The sequence below is a fragment of the Antechinus flavipes genome, chromosome 4 (assembly GCF_016432865.1).
Source record: "Antechinus flavipes isolate AdamAnt ecotype Samford, QLD, Australia chromosome 4, AdamAnt_v2, whole genome shotgun sequence".
NCBI classification, from domain to species: Eukaryota; Metazoa; Chordata; class Mammalia; order Dasyuromorphia; family Dasyuridae; genus Antechinus; species Antechinus flavipes.
This window is the reverse complement of record NC_067401.1, coordinates 12,671,407-12,688,199: the sequence shown is the minus strand read 5'-3', so window position 1 is coordinate 12,688,199 and position 16,793 is coordinate 12,671,407. Positions and strand designations below refer to the sequence as shown.

The 16,793-nt window shown below is 34.5% G+C and overlaps 1 protein-coding gene across 8 annotated transcripts in view; it reads left to right on the top strand.

The window, feature by feature from the left end:
- Positions 1–16,793, top strand: part of DGKG (diacylglycerol kinase gamma) — a 257,067-nt gene that overhangs the window by 96,787 nt on the left and 143,487 nt on the right. For 6 of the 8 annotated variants that reach the window (XM_052000062.1, XM_052000065.1, XM_052000061.1 and 3 more), the window contains 3 exons: positions 873–965; positions 14,697–14,786; positions 15,622–15,720. In XM_052000062.1, the coding sequence (XP_051856022.1) occupies positions 873–965; positions 14,697–14,786; positions 15,622–15,720 (282 nt within the window). The remainder of the gene's footprint in view (positions 1–872; positions 966–14,696; positions 14,787–15,621; positions 15,721–16,793) is intronic. The other 2 variants (XM_052000064.1, XM_052000068.1) reach the window with 1 other exon arrangement.

Here is a 16,793-nt window from a genome sequence, read left to right as displayed (position 1 = left end):
TTCCTGAAAACCAATGATGCAGTATGTTGTCTTTGGAAGAGAGATGATGACTTCAAAATACTGGAAGTGATATACATTTTGGGGGCATGGGTTCATTTTGTTTGTAGATGTCTTATCTTCTTTTTCTTGTGTGACTTTTTTGTTGAGTAACATGGTAGAAGCTTAGCAATGTAATACCCACCCAAAGACCATCAAGCCATGTTTTAAATGCATTGAGAAAAGGGAAAGGAGTTGAGAAGGAAGAATAGGCAACAAGGATAGTTTTAAAAATAGCATGTTGAAATTGTATAGTTTTTTTTTTAAAGCAAGTAGCATAAAGTAGAAATTCAGAGTTCCATATGCATGTGTTTTGTGCTATTGTGTATACAGAAATACTCTTTATTTTTAAGTTCAGAAAAGTAAATTTTTAAAAAATGAATGAAAAGTAGTTCAGTTTTTTCCTTTCAATTTAGCTTTGACGTTCAGTCTTCCATTTCCACATTACTGTTTTCTATTTCTACCATTCTTTTTTCCAAATTAAATGATTAGACAGAAGTGAATGCTTTTCATCAATTTCTGTTCATGAACAAAGCTAAAAATTGTATCTGATATTATCTCTCATTTTTCATTTTTTGTATCTCAGTGTTTCCTCTACACATGACTTACAGCCTATGTAGGAAAACTGTTGTAAAACCAATAATGAGCCCCAGTAAAATCCTATTGAGACCTTTTGTGGTCTCTAGTGGACCAATCTCTTCTATGAAAAGTGCTTCACCAAACCATAGAATGGTTTTGTTCTTATTGCTTCCATTCTGTTTCAGTTGTATTAGCTACATATAGTAATATTTATTGTGTTCAATGCTTGTAATCTTTTTTTCTCTCTTTCCTCAAAGAAGAAGGAAGAAGAAAAAACCCCTGATTCATACACTGATGATGCTCTAAAGAATGTTGAATCCTCTCCTTCAATTAATGATGCACATGAGGAGGTACAGTAGTGTGCCCTGAAGCTTCCCTTTTAAATTTCTTAATCATATTCTTTTTTTCTATTTTTAAAATAAATGTTATCATTTTCTTTTGTTTTTATATCATTCAGATTTCTTTTATGAAATAAATTTATTTTAGAAATTTTTGTCCCTCCTATGGTCCCCCCCCCAATTTAATATATTTTTATTTATATTTCTTAGCCAAATTATTTGATCCTCTGGCATTTTCCTATCATTTCTAGTAACTTTAAAAGTTGTATTTTGTACATTATAGGTTTTGTCAGCTTTATTTCTTTGATCTAGTCACTGTTTAGCTACTGGTTTAATCATTGTTTAGAGGTTTCAGTGGAAATGGAAGGAAACACAGTATTTCAAAGTTGGACTGTTTGGAAATGTGTCAAGAGTTTTGCCCTCATATGGGGCTTGACATGATGGAGAACAGACATTCTCTGGTCCATTCTCCATCTTTATCCAAGGGAGACTTTGAGGGGAGGCAGGAAGTTGGGATGGGATGGGGCAGAAGCTTAGCCCCTCCATTCTCCTCAGAGAGCTACAAACTAGAATTACATCCCTTCTGCTCCCTTAAAAACTGTTAGTCTAGAGCATATGGTTTTCCATTGCAAGCTAATTTCTGATCACTGTTCATTATGGGGAGAAGCTAGAGGCCAGCATTATTTATATCCAAAACATAATCCTTTTCCTATCAAAACCACTTCCATGGTGAATATACATAGCAATAAGTAGGGAAACCCATTTATCCAGTTCAATTCAATTTAATAAATATTTATTAAGCACCTATTGTGTGTCAGGCACTGAGTTAAGCATTGGGGATACAAAAAGAGGTAAAAATCAGCCCCTGCCCTTCATTAGTTCACAATCTAATGATACACCATTGAAACAAATATGTCATATATGTGTATATATATGTGAAAAATAGAAAATGATTAATAAGAGAATACACTGCAATTAAGAAATATTGAGGAAGGCTTTCCCTAAGAGGTGGTATTTTAGTTGGGACAAAAAGGAAGCCAGAGAGGTCTAGAATTAGAATAAAGAGTAGAAAGTATTCCACGTGTGGAGAACAGCCAGAGAAAATGCCCAGATGTGTGGAACAACCAGGAGGCCAGTGTCATTGGACTGAAGAGTATGTGCTGGGGAGTCAGTTGTAAGAAAACTGGGAAGGTAAGATGGGCCAGGTAATGAAGGGCTCTGAATGCTTAATCAAGCATTTTATAATTGCTCTTAGAGGAAATAGGGAAGCACTAAAGTTTATTGAATGGGGTTCTGGAGGAAGAGTTTGATGTGATTGGTCCTGCACTTTAGGAAAATCACTTTGATGGTTGAATGGAGGATGGATTGGAGGGGGAAAGACTTGAGGCAGGAAGATCATTCTTCCCCTTAGCCCCCAGAAGTTATTGAAATAGTCTGAGTATGAAAAGATGAGGTCCTACATTAGGTAATGTCAAGGCCAGAGGCTAGAAGAGGACATATTTGAGAGACATTGCAAAGTTTAAATCACAACTGCTTGTTATAGGGTATGAGAGAGTCAAGGGTGACACGAGCCAGTTTGATAATCAAACAGAAATCAGAGAGAGTTAACATGGAAGAATATGTAACAGATAATAGAGATTGAAGAAGCTCTTCTACTGGGAGCCAAGGTAACGCAACTCAACCAAGAGTCCCAGATCTTAGCCAAGAGGAAGCTCTGATGTAGCAAGTTGGAAACTGAGACATGATGGAGGCTGTCAACTCCTCTCATGCTGGCTACTTCCCAGAACCTGAAGTAGAGCTAAAAACTAAAAATACCCATATAGCGTCTAGTGAATTAAAAAAAACTCAAAAAAAAAAAAAAAACCCTGAGGAAACTGAAGTCTATCATACTTTATAAAACTCTGCCCCATTTCCCAGTATATAAGGAGAATTGATCTCCCCTCAATAGGCAGAGTCAAATACTAATGGGTTTGGGGCTTTAGGTTACATTTCTCCATTGGATTCTCTTTATAATTCCTTGCAGAGATAAGCTTGGGCAAGTCCAAAACTTGTACATATAAAGTATAAATACAAGAATTAGCTCTTTAAAACAATGAGTGGTTTTTTTCTCACCTTCCAGGAAACTAATCTTTAGTGATGTTAAAATTAAAATAAAACAAGATACATAAACAAACAGTATATATGTTACTCAACAAAGCATTATCTGGGTGTATCCCAGGCATTTCACTCAAACCAAGGGTTTAAAGACATTGGTGTTTAGTCATTAGGCATAGGCTTTGAAAGCATATTACCCAGATACCCATCATTAAAGATAGATGCTAACTTTCTATCAATTATCTGGGACAGTATCACAATCCACATTCTCCATTTTTACCACCTCTTCTGCATGAAGTCCTGTGAGTCCAGATGGAATAGCTCTATAAGGAATTGATAATGGAGTTGCTGTAACTATCCTTGGAATACAGAACTATAGCTCCAGAGCAACAGGCAATATTGACAGAAAAAGAGTGGAATCATAGAAGGAATAGAATAATTGCTTAGGATGGGGAAAAAAACAAGGATAAAATGTGACAGAAGTCAGAAACATTCAACTCACTGTTTCACTTTTCTCCTTCCCCAAAATATTGGAGTATTATCAATAACAGAAAAAATGGCTAAAAAGAAATTGAAATCTAAGAAAATATGAAAATTGTGCTCTTGACTTTCAATTTCAATTTCAATATTTTAAGTCAGCAGATCTAAATAGAACATATCTCAGGATCACAGAAAGAAGAGATGGATGTGATCATTGAGCTGCTATCAATTCTTTTGAAAAATTGTGGAGATACATCCTTGTTGTTCAATCATTCAGTCATGTCCAACTCTTAATGACCCCATGGATCACCTGCCCATGGGTTTCCTTGGCAAAGATACTGCCATTTTCCAGTTTTATTCAGGTGGGAGTTAAGTGACTTGCCCAGGATCACCCGGCTAACAAGCATTTTGAGTTCAGACTTGAACTCTGGTCTTTCTGGTCTTTCTGACTCCAGTTCAGTACTTTTATTTCACTGCACCACTAGCTGGTCTGATTGTACACACCAAAGAAGAGAAAAATCTCAATTTTTTTTTAAATATGGAAGGAAGTTTGTGAATTAAAGGCCAATAATCTTGAATTTGATTCCTATTAAAATTCTAAAACCTATCAATATAGGGTTGATTAGGGGCAGCTAGGTAGTACAATGGATAGAGCACCAGCCCTGAAGTCAGGAGGATCTAAGATCAAATCTGGTCTCAGACACTTAACACCTTCCTAGCTGTGTGACCCTGGGCAAGTTACTTAATTCCCGCCTGAATAAAACTGGAAAATGGCCTTAGCAAAAAATAAAATAAAATAAAGAGTTGGTTAGGGAACATTTACAAACAAAAAGTCCCAGACAGGTTTTTCTAATTTTCTTTTTTTTCTTAATAGTAATTGGATGAATAAATCAAGGAAATATTATGGATACTTTAACTTGATTTGAGTGAATCAATTGACAGAGTATCTCATGATATGTCTTACAACAAAATAAGGGAGATGTTAGCTAGTCAATAGACAATTGGGTAAATGACCAAACCAAAGAACTCATACCTTTTTCTATGGGATATTTTACAGAGATCCTTAGAGAGTGCCCATAGATTTATGTTTGACTGTGATGTGTAGTATTCTTATCATTCATTTGCATAAAGCATTAATGGTATGCTAATCAAATCTGAAGATGCCACAAAGATAGAAGAATAACTGTTCTATTGAATGCTAACATTAAAAAAGAGAGAGGAGTTATACATATGATTATGTGTAGACAAATAGATACAGTCTCATTGATTTGTTTCTTCCAACAACCCTCTGATGTAAGTGCTACAATTATACCCATTTTATTGATGAAGCTTAATCCGAGAGATGCTAAATGACTTCCTCTGGATCACACAGCTAGTAAGTATCTGAGGTAGGAAATCAGGTCTTCTTGATTTCAAGTCTGACACTGTATCTTCTATATCACTTAGAATCCTAAGCAGCAATCCTATCTATTCCTTGAATTCCCTCTTCACCTCCATTTAAAATTAAAATAAATCAGAGCCACAACTTCATTTAGATGACTGAAATGATTACTCAACTTCAAATTCTATGTTTAAGATCACTAGGAAAGGAAAGAAAAATCCATCTCCTTCAGACTCTTGTTTCATCTTAAATCTCAATCTCTTTTCTTACCTCCCACATTTATTGCAAAAGTTCCTGACTCAAAGACCCATCCATTGATTGATCATTTTTCACACCTATATAACTAAATAATCCCCTTTTCTTAAAACAAACAAACAAACTAAAAGTGATACCTCCTATTGTAACTTCTGAACTGCAAGCTCTTTGTGGGCAGACTCAATGTTCTATTAATCTTTATGTGGATCTAATACCTAAAACATAACATTGCTTGTAATAAACGCCAAATACATATCAAATTGGTCATATGGTAGAAAGAGCTCTGGATATGGAGGAGATCTGACATGTACTAAACATTTGACCCTGAATAAGGCATTCAGACTCTTTAACACTGAAATTTTTTATTATGATAGTTAATATTTTTCATTATGACATAGCTATGAAAATTTTACTGCCTATTTCACAAGAAAATTGCAAGCCACCGAGATCTCACATTTCTGCTTCAGCAAAAACTTGAAATTCCAGATTTTTGAAAGATCAAAAACTCCCGTGAGACTCAAGAATAAGTTGTGTGTTCCACTGCAGAAATTAAGAAAAACAAAATTTCAGCCAAAAGCCCACAAGCAATAGGAAAGGGGCACAACTATAAAGTTAGGCAAACAAACTAGCATCCTCCCTACCTCCCTATATAGCCAAATATGGGTCAGGGTCACATATAGCCCAGGTGTAGATGCAGCAAGAATGAAATTTCCCCAAGAAAACTCCAAGGTGGTCTCCAGAGTGAGGACCTTAGAAGCCCTGGGAAGAATCATGGACCACTATAGTACATCACTGCTCATACTGATACAACCTAAGTGTCTCAGGACTCCAGGTATCCAGATATCTGAAATTTCATGAAATACCTAAATTTTTAGCGTCTAGTTTAGATTAGTGTTCTAAACTTCAGATATCAAAGAGGTCCAACCATGGAAGATAGAAACCAGCACAAAAACCTAGGGGACCCAGTTTGAGACTGGAAAAAAACTAGTATTACACTAAGGAAATAAAGCCAAAGTAATGAGTAAATTGAAAAAGACCCCAGTGAGTTAAAATGTACTGTAACTAAGTGTGAGTTAAAAAAAATCATGGAAATCTAGAAATCCAAGCCAAAAATAACTATAACAACTGCAAAGACTACTATAAATACCTAGAAAAAAATGAAGCAAGAGATCTTTTCAAAGAATGAAAGAAAAGCTCTGGAGAAAAGATTTAGAAGAATAATCATTTAAAAGAAGTGATAATTTCCTAACTATTAGAAACACTAAAAACTAAAATAGAGTAAAAAGAAATGAAGCGACAATAGAAAAGAAATATTGGAAGAAAAAAATAGAAGATGTAAGATATCTCAGGGTTTTTTTTTTTAAACAGTTGAAAAACAGGTCAAGGAAAGACATTGGACAGATAAAAACCAGGAATTTGCAAAAATCCTGGAAACTCACTACTTAAATCTCCTAGGATTAGCTCAATGCATGTATCCCAGGTATGGATAATATATATCACTCAAACTAACAAGTCCAAGCCATATCATAAATTTTAAAAGCATTTTACCTAGAGATGTCTCAAAAAACATTAGAAATTATAACAACTTGTGATCTACTGCATAGGACACAATTGTAATCTACATTCTCAATTTTTACCATCACTTCTTCATGAAGTCTTATGAATCCAGGTGGAATAGATTATAAGAAATTGATAATGAAACCATTGTAACTCTCCTTAGGTCCTACAATTATGGTTTCAAGGCCTTAGGAAATAAGAGTACAGACTCAAATGACATATTTGTGGTAAAGAGTAGAATCCCCCCCAAAAAGGATAGACTCACTGCTTAGTGGAGAGAAGATAAGGATAAAGCATGACAGAAATTAGAAGCTTTAAGCTATTTTATTTCCATTTTTCTACCAAAAAGAATTAATTGGTGTGCTATATAACAGAAGAAAATGACTAATAGGAAGTTACAACCAAAGAAAATTAGTGATGATAAATGTGCTCTTGAATTTCAATTAGAATTCAAATCAGCAGGTCTAAATGAACCATATCCCAAGGTACAGAAAGAAGAGGTAAAGTTGATTGTTGAGCTACTATCAGTTATCTTTTTTAAAATTGTGGAGGAATAAGGTTCAAACTTCAGAACAATAAAGGAGCAAATGTTTCACTTTTCAAAAAGAAAAAGTAAATTCTGTGAATTATAGATCAATGACTTTTAACTTGATTCTTTTCAAAAAATATATTGTTAAAAAGTTGATTAGTGAGCATTACAAAAATACATAGAGCTCATATGATTTCATCACAAATGTCTCACACAGATAGTCATATTTCTTTTTTTACACAGTTATTGCAATAATTAATCAAGGAAATATTATGGATAATTTATCTTGATGAGAGAATCATTTGACAAAATCATTCATATTCTTGACAAGATAATGATTGCAATACCTAATATTTATGTCTTTCAATATGTTCAACACTGTACTAAGTGCTTTACAATTATTATCTCATTTCATTGTCATGAAAGCCTGCTATAAGATTATATTCCCCATTTTACAAAAAAGGAAACTGAGTCAAATCAATGTTATATAATTTGCCTAAGATTATACAACAAACAAGTGTCTGAGGCCAGATTCAAACTCAAGTTTTCTTGATTCCAGGCCTGGAGTTCTATCCATTGCACAAGCTAACTACTTCAAAGAAGGAAGAGATATGAGCAGATATCAGCAGACAATTGGTTGAATAGCCAAACACAAAGACCCCATAGATGGTTCTTTTTTGTTTTGTACAGAAGTCCCTTGTAGAATGTCTAGAGATCTATGTTTGACCCTCGATATGTAAAATTTTTATCAGTGAATTGGATAAAAACATAGATTAAAGATGACAGAAAGTCAGAAGAGGTAATTAATCTATTGGATATCAAAATGAAAAAAAAGATTTATTTACACTCTTGAATATTTGACCAGTTGTATTAAGATCATGTTTCATGATTATATAGTCAAATTCTTAAATTTGGGTGCAAAAAAAAATCAAGTCAAAAAGAGAAAAGTAGGTCTAGATAATAAATAATATTTTTAAAAAATTAGGAGTTTGGTTTTATGACCAGTTCTCTATATGACCTGCCTACAGAAGCAAGGACACTGGGTAGTCTGGACATAGCTTGTTTTTAATGGGCCTCTGCTATCTATTAGTGATTATTGCTTCCCTTTCTAATTGCTTAAGTCATTCTTTTGATATTGCACTCTGGAATTTTTCAGACACACTTAGATAAACTTACTGCTCTATAGTTAAAAAATTGATATTGGTCTTCTTTTGAAAATCAGGAAAATTGGGACAGCGAGATGGTGCAGTGGATAGAGTATTGGTCCTGAAGTCAGGAGTACCTGAGTTCAAATGTGATCTTGAACACTTAGCATTTAATAGCTGTGTGACCCTGAGCAAGTCATTTAACCCCAATTGTCTTTGTCTGTTTATTAAGTCCTTTCACTGTTATTCTATGCTCACAGTCATTCAGAGAACCCCAATAATGTCTCAACAATCATGTCCACAAATTCTTTCAATGCTATGGGATGTTGAGGGCAGCTGAGTTCTCATTTACCATTTCCTCATATCTCTTGGCTTTCAATTTCCTGTTAATCATTTTTGTTTTATCTGCACCAATCTAAATATTATTCTCCTTGAAACTGAGTCTCCCTGACTTTGGAGGAGAGGGCTAGGAGAGTAATTCATTTTCCTCCATCGAAAAATAATATCAACAACAACTAACATCTATATAGGTTTTCCAAATGCTTTACATATATCACTTGATTTGTTCCTCCCAATAATCCTGTGACATAGGTGGTATTATTCCCATTTTCCAAGGGAAGAAAAGTAGGCTTCAAGAGAGTAAGTGATTTCTTCAAAATCACATAGCTAATAAGTATCTGAGGAAGGTTTTGAATTTACATTTTCTTAACTTCAGTACTGAAACTCAAATTCTATATTTAAGGTCACTAGAAAAGGAAAAAAAAATTCATCTTCTACAGTCCCAAGTCTTGAGAGGAGAGGGTTGTTTGTTTGTTTGGGAGGTGGGTTTTGCTTAGGGTTTTTTTTTTTTTTTTTGTCTTTTACCTCGGGATCTTTTTTTACCTTTTACATTAACTGCAAAAATATTCAAGAATTCAAGAACTCTCTCATCCTCCATGCCCAAAGTTATCCTTCTTACTTTTTAACTAAATCACCTCCTCTTAAAAATTAAAAAAAAAAAAACAGTAAAGTGATATTCAGTATCATAACTTCTAGATTTCACATTCTTTGAGGGCAGACTCAGTGTCCTATTTTTACTGGATCTAATACATAACTTTTCTTACAGTATGAGCTAAATAAATGTTAAATTGATCATATCATATATTGTGGAAAAAACTCTAGATATGGAGGAGATCTGACACGTACCAGCAATTCAAAGTCTCAGTTTTTTTAATTCTTTTTTTTTTTTTTACTGGGTTAAGTGACTTGCCCATGGTCATACAGCCAGGAAATGTTAAATGTCTGAGGTCAGATTTGAACTCAGGTCCTCCTGACTTCAGGACTGCTGCTCTATCCAGTACACCACCCAGTAATATATTTTCAATACTTCATTATTTTCAATATTTTCATTATAACATCATATGAAAATTTTATTGTCTATATCACAAGGAAAGTGCAAACTATTCAAGTCTCACATCCCTATTCCAGCAAAACCCTGAAATTCCCTCCAAACCCATTATTGATCAGGAAATCACAGTGAGAATCTTCCAATGAAGAAATGGCAGAAAAAGAGAAATTTCAACCAGAAGCCCACAGGCGCTAAGGAAAGGGACAACCACAAAGTCAGTGAAGAAACAAACAAGCCAGCATGTTCCTGCTATAAGCAAACATGGGTCAGAGATACATGTAGCTTATGTCTGACTGCATCCAGTATGGAGGCTCCTCTCAAGCTTAGGATGAGGAGTTTAGAACTCCCAGAGAGTATCATGGATTACCATACCATAGCATTGCACTGCCGACTTGCTGGAACCTAAAAGCACTGGGCCTCCAAGGGACCTAATACTTTGTCTTGAGATTCCACAGAAGACCATAAAGATCTAATTTTCCAAACCTCAAATATCCAGGAAGGTCCAATCCTGGAAGGCAGAACTCAGGTTGAAAATAAGCAGAACCCAGAATTCCACTTAAGGAACTAAAGCTGAAGGTATGAGTAAGCCAAAGGAAATCACAAACCAATTTTTAAAATTTTCACAAATCTAGAGATTACCATCTCTTCCCTTACCCCCAAGAAGCCAAAAATAACTATAACAACTGCAGGAAGAGATTCAAAGGGGAAATGTTTCTATCTCTCTCTGTCTCTCTGTCTCTGTCTCTGTCTCTCTCTGTCTTTCTCTCTCTCTGTCTCTCACACACACACGCATACACAAAGACTATATGAATATAGAGAAGAAATAAAGGAAGAAAATTTTAAAATGGAATTAAAATCCACAAAGAAGAGAGTTGGAGAAAGAATAAATAGCTTAGGAAAGCAAATGATATTACTTCGATATTAGAAAACCTGAAAACTAAAATAGAGTAAAAAGAAAATAAGTGCCAGAGAAAATTGAAATATTAGGACAAAAGTCAAAAATTAAAAGGAAAATAAAAAATTGAAGTAATCTAGGGTCTTCAAAATTAATTTGAGAAACAAGTCAAGGAAAGCTCATTGGACAGAGTAAAATCAGATTTATAAAAAACCCTGAGCACTCACTATATTTCAAGAAATCATAAATATAAACTTTTCAGTTCTATTAGGACTAGTTGCTGCAGTGGATATAAAATGGGACCTGGAGTCAGGAAGACCTGAATTCATTTCCAGCCTAAGACACTTAACATTTGCTAGACAAATTAACTTAACTTTTGCAAACCTTAAATTTCCACATAATTATGTGAAGATTGTAAAAATCTATCATCTCTTGAAAGAAATCCTAATAAAAGAGTAGCAAGAATGTCATAGACAAAATTCAAAAGCATTGAAGAAAAAATATTTAAAGCCACCAGAAAAAGTAATACAACTACTGGGGAAGCTTAGGACACCCCAAATCTGAGAACTTCTACCATAAACAAAAAGAGGTCTTGGAATATAATATTCTAAATGCCAATAGATACAGTCTTATACACAAGAACAACTCCCCTGGAAAGCTGAATAGATTGAGGGGAAGGAATGGAACAGAGTACTTTCAAGGATTTCTGAGGAAAATGTCAGACTTGAATACAAATTTTAAAATGTAAACAAAACAGCTGTGGATTGTGTGATGAAGTATCTCCTTAGGGCATGAAGAAACAGGTGTCCCTTCAGAACTTTAATATAGTCAAAAGATATTAAGAAAATTAAATAAGAAAGTCGGAGACTCTAGCAATGGACGGACTTTGTTCTGGGAGGTTGGAGGGGGAAATGGAAGGAAAAGAGAAAGGAATATACTAATGAAGAAAGAAGAAAGAAAGTGTATTCTATTATGTCTCATAATTGAGATAGAGAACAAAAAAAAAGAATCAGAGAAGACATCAGTGGAGCCTCATTGTTATCCAAAACAAAGAATTAAAGATAGATACAAATATTCATCAAATTCAACAGAGAAATAAGTGAACATGAAGAACAAGAAGGAAGATAAGTGAACATTTAAAGAGAGAATAAGGAATAATTTCAAGCAAAACAAAATTCCTGAACCTCAAAGTAGGAGTAAAATGGAAAAAGAGAAGTGAGAAAACCAAAGAACTAGAATCTAAGAGGAACCCCAAATTTGGGAGAATAACTAAACAGATTATTTTATTTAAACTTAAAATAATTTTATTGTAATACAAAAAAATTCTGAAAGATATTACTCTAGAAGGTACTGGGTAACATGAACTGACACAGAGTGTCTTTAAAATTTTTTTCCTTTAATAATTTTAAAGACTTAATGACCAACTATGTTTCCAAAGGACCTGCAATATAGCATGTTCCCCTTCTTGTAGAAATACTCAGGATTCAGGATGCAAGAAAAGACATACATTTTGGGGAAGGGACACTGCTATGCCTCTTTGTCACAACGGTTTTTTTTTATTTTGTGGGTTGTTTTTAGTTCTTGTTGCTTTGTTTTATTTTGGTGGAAGGACATGGTAGAAAGAGAGGGGACTTAGAAATAGTGGGGGCCAAAAAAGGATGTTAAAATATTTTAAATGGACCAAAGAGGCCAGTGAAGGAAGTTTAAAAGAAAGAAAAGCCCAGAGTAAGAAATTAAATTTGTTTGCTTTTAAATAAATGAATTTTTCCATTATTACTCTTTTAATTTTGTTTTAGTATTTGCTCTTCTACCTCCATATTCCTATTTTCTGTTTCTACCAATAATCTTTATAAATCATATTATAAGATGGAAGTCATTATCAATGTCAAATCATTTTGATTTACTGCTCATGGCCAAAGCCACTAAAACCAATAGTTTTCAAAATAATTTATTGTCAAGGACTATGTTTGTCTTTAATCCCAAGTTTCATTATTCATTTTTGTACATCAGTGTTTTTTCTCTCATTACCTATATATACACACACATATTATATATATAAAATGCAATTTATATATTTATACTAAATACAATTTAATACAATAATAATAACTAAATACAATTAATAACAAATAAATGTTAAATAATAATTTAATATGAGGCTAAGTATAGAAAGTGCCAAGTATAGAGAAATATCAGAATAAACTACTTCAGACATCCTTTGGTCTCCAGTGGATGACTCTTCATTGGGGAAAGTGCTTTACTAAATCATAGGATATTTTCCTTGCTGATTGCATTCTGGTTCAATTGTACTAAGTATTGATGTTAATGTTTATGGTATTCAGTACTGGTACCAAAATCCCTTCAACTGATTCAAACCTTGACAATTGCACAAATGAAGACAGAATCAGTTTTTTTTTTACCAAGGATATAAATGAAGTGACGATACAATAACTTGCTCTAAAGCTTCCATTTTTAATTTGTTGCACATCTTCTTTTTTTCTTTTTAAAGTAATTTTTATGGTTATCTTTTGTTTCCATATCATCTCCATTTATTTGTATGTACTTTTATAATCTGTCCTTCCCATTCCCCCCACTGAACAATAGAAGAAAAAGGAAGGAGAGAGGGAGACAGAGAGAGAAACAGAGTGAGAAAAAGAGGGAGGGAGGGAAGGAGGGTGAGGAGGAGGGAAGGAAGGAGAGAAAAACTTGGTTGGGAGATGGAAGAGGGAGACAAAGAGGCAGAGACAGAGAGATTAAAGAGAGCAAACATAACCCTCAGTATAAATATCCACAGTCCAGTAAAACATATATCCACATTGCCATTTCTGAAAATGTCTGTTTGTCTCTGTATTTTAATTTTATCATCACTCACAGATGATTGATGAGTTTCATCTTCAGTCTTCTGAGCATATGGTTTAACATTGCATTGATCACAATTTTAATGTCTTTCAAAGTTGTTTTCTCCCATAATATTATTTTTTTTCTCTCTCTTTTTGAGACAATTGGGGTTAAGTGACTCGCTCAGGATCACACAACTAGTAAATGTCACTTGACTGAGGTCAGATTTGAATTTAGGTTCTCCTGAATCCAGGGCCAGTGCTCTATCCACTATAGCACCATCTAGCTGCCCCAACATTATTATTTTATAACTGATTCTCCTAGTTCTGGTCACTTCATTCTATATGAGTTCATAGAAGTCTTCTTAGTTTCATCCAAAGCTATCCATTTCATAATTTCTTATAGTATAATAATAAAAATTTATATTTTATGTAATAAAATATTATATGTAACATTATAACAAAATATAAAGAGTATTGTATTCATACACTAAAATGTGCTTAGCTATTCTTCAGTAGAACAGTCCCTTAATTTTCAATTTTTGGCTATTACATCCAAATATTTTTGGATATCTTCTTTGATCTCTTTAGGGAATAGGACTAGAAGTGATATAGCTGGATCAAAAGATATGGATAATTCAACATTCTGGGAATGGTTCCACATTGTTCTCCAGAATGGCTGAACCAGTTCTCAGCTCTACCAACAGTATATTAGTATGCCTGTTTCCCCACAGCTCTTCCAACATTTGTCATTTTCCTCCTTTGTCATGTTTGTCTATGGGCATGAGGTAGAATCTCTAAGTTAGTTTAATCTGCATTTCTCTATTTATTGACAACAAAAAGCATTTATTCACATGGTCATTGATAACTTGGATTTTCAGTTGAAAAACTGCCTGTCCATATATTTTGTTCCATTTATCTATTGAGGGATGGAATTTGATAAATTTTAATTGGTTCCTTAAATATCTTGGATATGATATCTTATTCAGAATTCCCATTTATATTTTAAACTCTACTGGGAATGAAGGCCAATGGGCTTGAGTTTGACACATTTTTTTCCTAGACTACTTTCTTCCAAGCTATGATGTTTATTTGTGGTTTTCTGAATAAATGTGTAGCCAGATGAATCCCTCAATATTTGAGTTTGTTAATGTTATTGTCTTTTTATATTCTCTTTTCAAAGAGCTCGGAAGCCCTTGATAATGAATTGAATGATGAACTTGCTGATTATGACCATGAGCATTCCGGGAGCATGGATTTGGATAAATTAGAGGTACTGTTGTTTTTGCAAAATCTTCTGTAGCATTTCATTTCCTCTCATTTCCCCCTTTTTGTTCATCAATGTCTATCTCAAATAGTCCATAATCAGTGTCTTCAAATTAAAGCAACAACAAGCATAGCAGCCTTAAGAACCTCTGGATAAACCCCTTTAATCTCCTTTAATTCACAACATGGCAAAATGGAAAGAACTTCTGGGGTCAGAAGACCTGGTTCAAACCTTACCCAGATCACTTAATAGCTGTGTGACCTTGGAAAAGTTATCTTAGTTCCCTGGACTTCAGGCTGTCCCTGAACTTCAGGCAGCTCCCTCTTTATGAAATGAGGGATGTTAGACTAGATTGAGTTCAGAGATCCTTTTCCAGGTCCCTGATCCTGCATTGGAGAATTCCTGATTATATCATAGGTGCTCTCTCCCTCTCCTCTCTCTCCTTCCCCTCTCCTTTTTTCCTCCCTCTCTCTCTTCCCTCTACCTCTCCCCTTTTCTCCTCCTCCTCTTCTTCTCCTTTTAGTCCTCCTCCTCTTTCCATCCTCCTCCTTTCCCCCTCTCCCTTTCCTCTTCATCTTCTCTCTCAAGTGTTTTCATCTGAATTAAATGTTTGTAGTCTAGAAAGAAGAGTGTCAAACTCAAGTCCATTTACCTTCACTCCTAGTGCCGAATAATATATGTAGGAAATTTTTAACAAAAATTTTAAAAATGAAAATAAAGTAGAACATCTATGATGTTCATTTGTGGATTTCAAAGTAAATGTGTGACCACTGGAATCCCTCTTTATTTCAGTTTGTGGTTATTATTATTGACGTTTTGTATTCTCCTTATACCCCTATAGGAGGAAGAGCAGAAATCCTTTGATACTGAATTGAACAGTGATTTTGGTGATATTCCTAGCCATAAGAGTTCCACAACCACGGATAAGCTGAAAGTAGAGGTACTACTTTTTTTTTAAATGCGAGCAAAAATAGTTTTCAAAATTCACCCTTGCAAAACCTTGTATTCCAAATTTTTCTTCCCCCACTCCCTCCCCTAGGCGGTAAGTAATCCAATATAACTTAAACATATTCTGTTGTAAACATTTCCACATTTATCATGCTGCACAAGAAGCATCAGATCAAAAAGAAAAAAAAATGAGAAAGAAAAAAACAAGCAAGCAAACGATAACAACAAAGGGGAAATTACTATGTTGTGATCACATTCAATCCTCATAGTCTTCTCTCTGGATAAAGATGACTTTCTCCATCCCAAGTCTATTGGAGTAGCTCTGAATCACCTCTTTAGTGAAAAGAGCCAAGTCCATCCCAGTTGATCATCACATAATCTTGTTGTTGCTGTGTACAGTGTTCTCTTGGTCCTACTCACTTCACTCAGTATCAGTTCATGTCAGTCTCTCCAGGCCTCTCTGAAATCTTTCTGCTGGCCGTTTCTTACAGAACAATAATATTCCACTACATTCATATACCACAACTTATTCAGCCATTCCCCAGCTGATGGGCATCCATTCAGTTTCCATTTCCTTGACACTACAGAAAGGGCTGCTACAAACATTTTTGCACATGTGGGTCCTTTTCCTTTTTTTATAATCTCTTTGGGATAAAGGCCCAATAGAGACACTGCTGGATCAAAGGGTGTGCACAGTTTGATAGCTCTTTGGGCATAGTTTTAAATTGTTCTCCAGAATTGTTGGATCAGTTCACAACTCCACCAACAATGTATTAGTGTCCCAATTCTCCTACATCCCTTTCAACATTTATCATTACCTTTTCCTGTCATCTTAGCAAATCTGAGCATTGTGAATTGAGTACTGTTGTTTTGCAAAATTTTCTGGTTTGAAAGCATCCTGTTTCCCAGGCATTTCCTTCTTTTTGTTCATCAGTGTCTACAAATTAAAATGAGAACCAGAATAACAGCCTTAAGAGTCCCATTAGAACTCCTTTAATTCAGAACATGGTAAAGTGGAAAGAATTCTATGGTCAGAAGACCTGATTCAAAACTTATCTTGGTCAC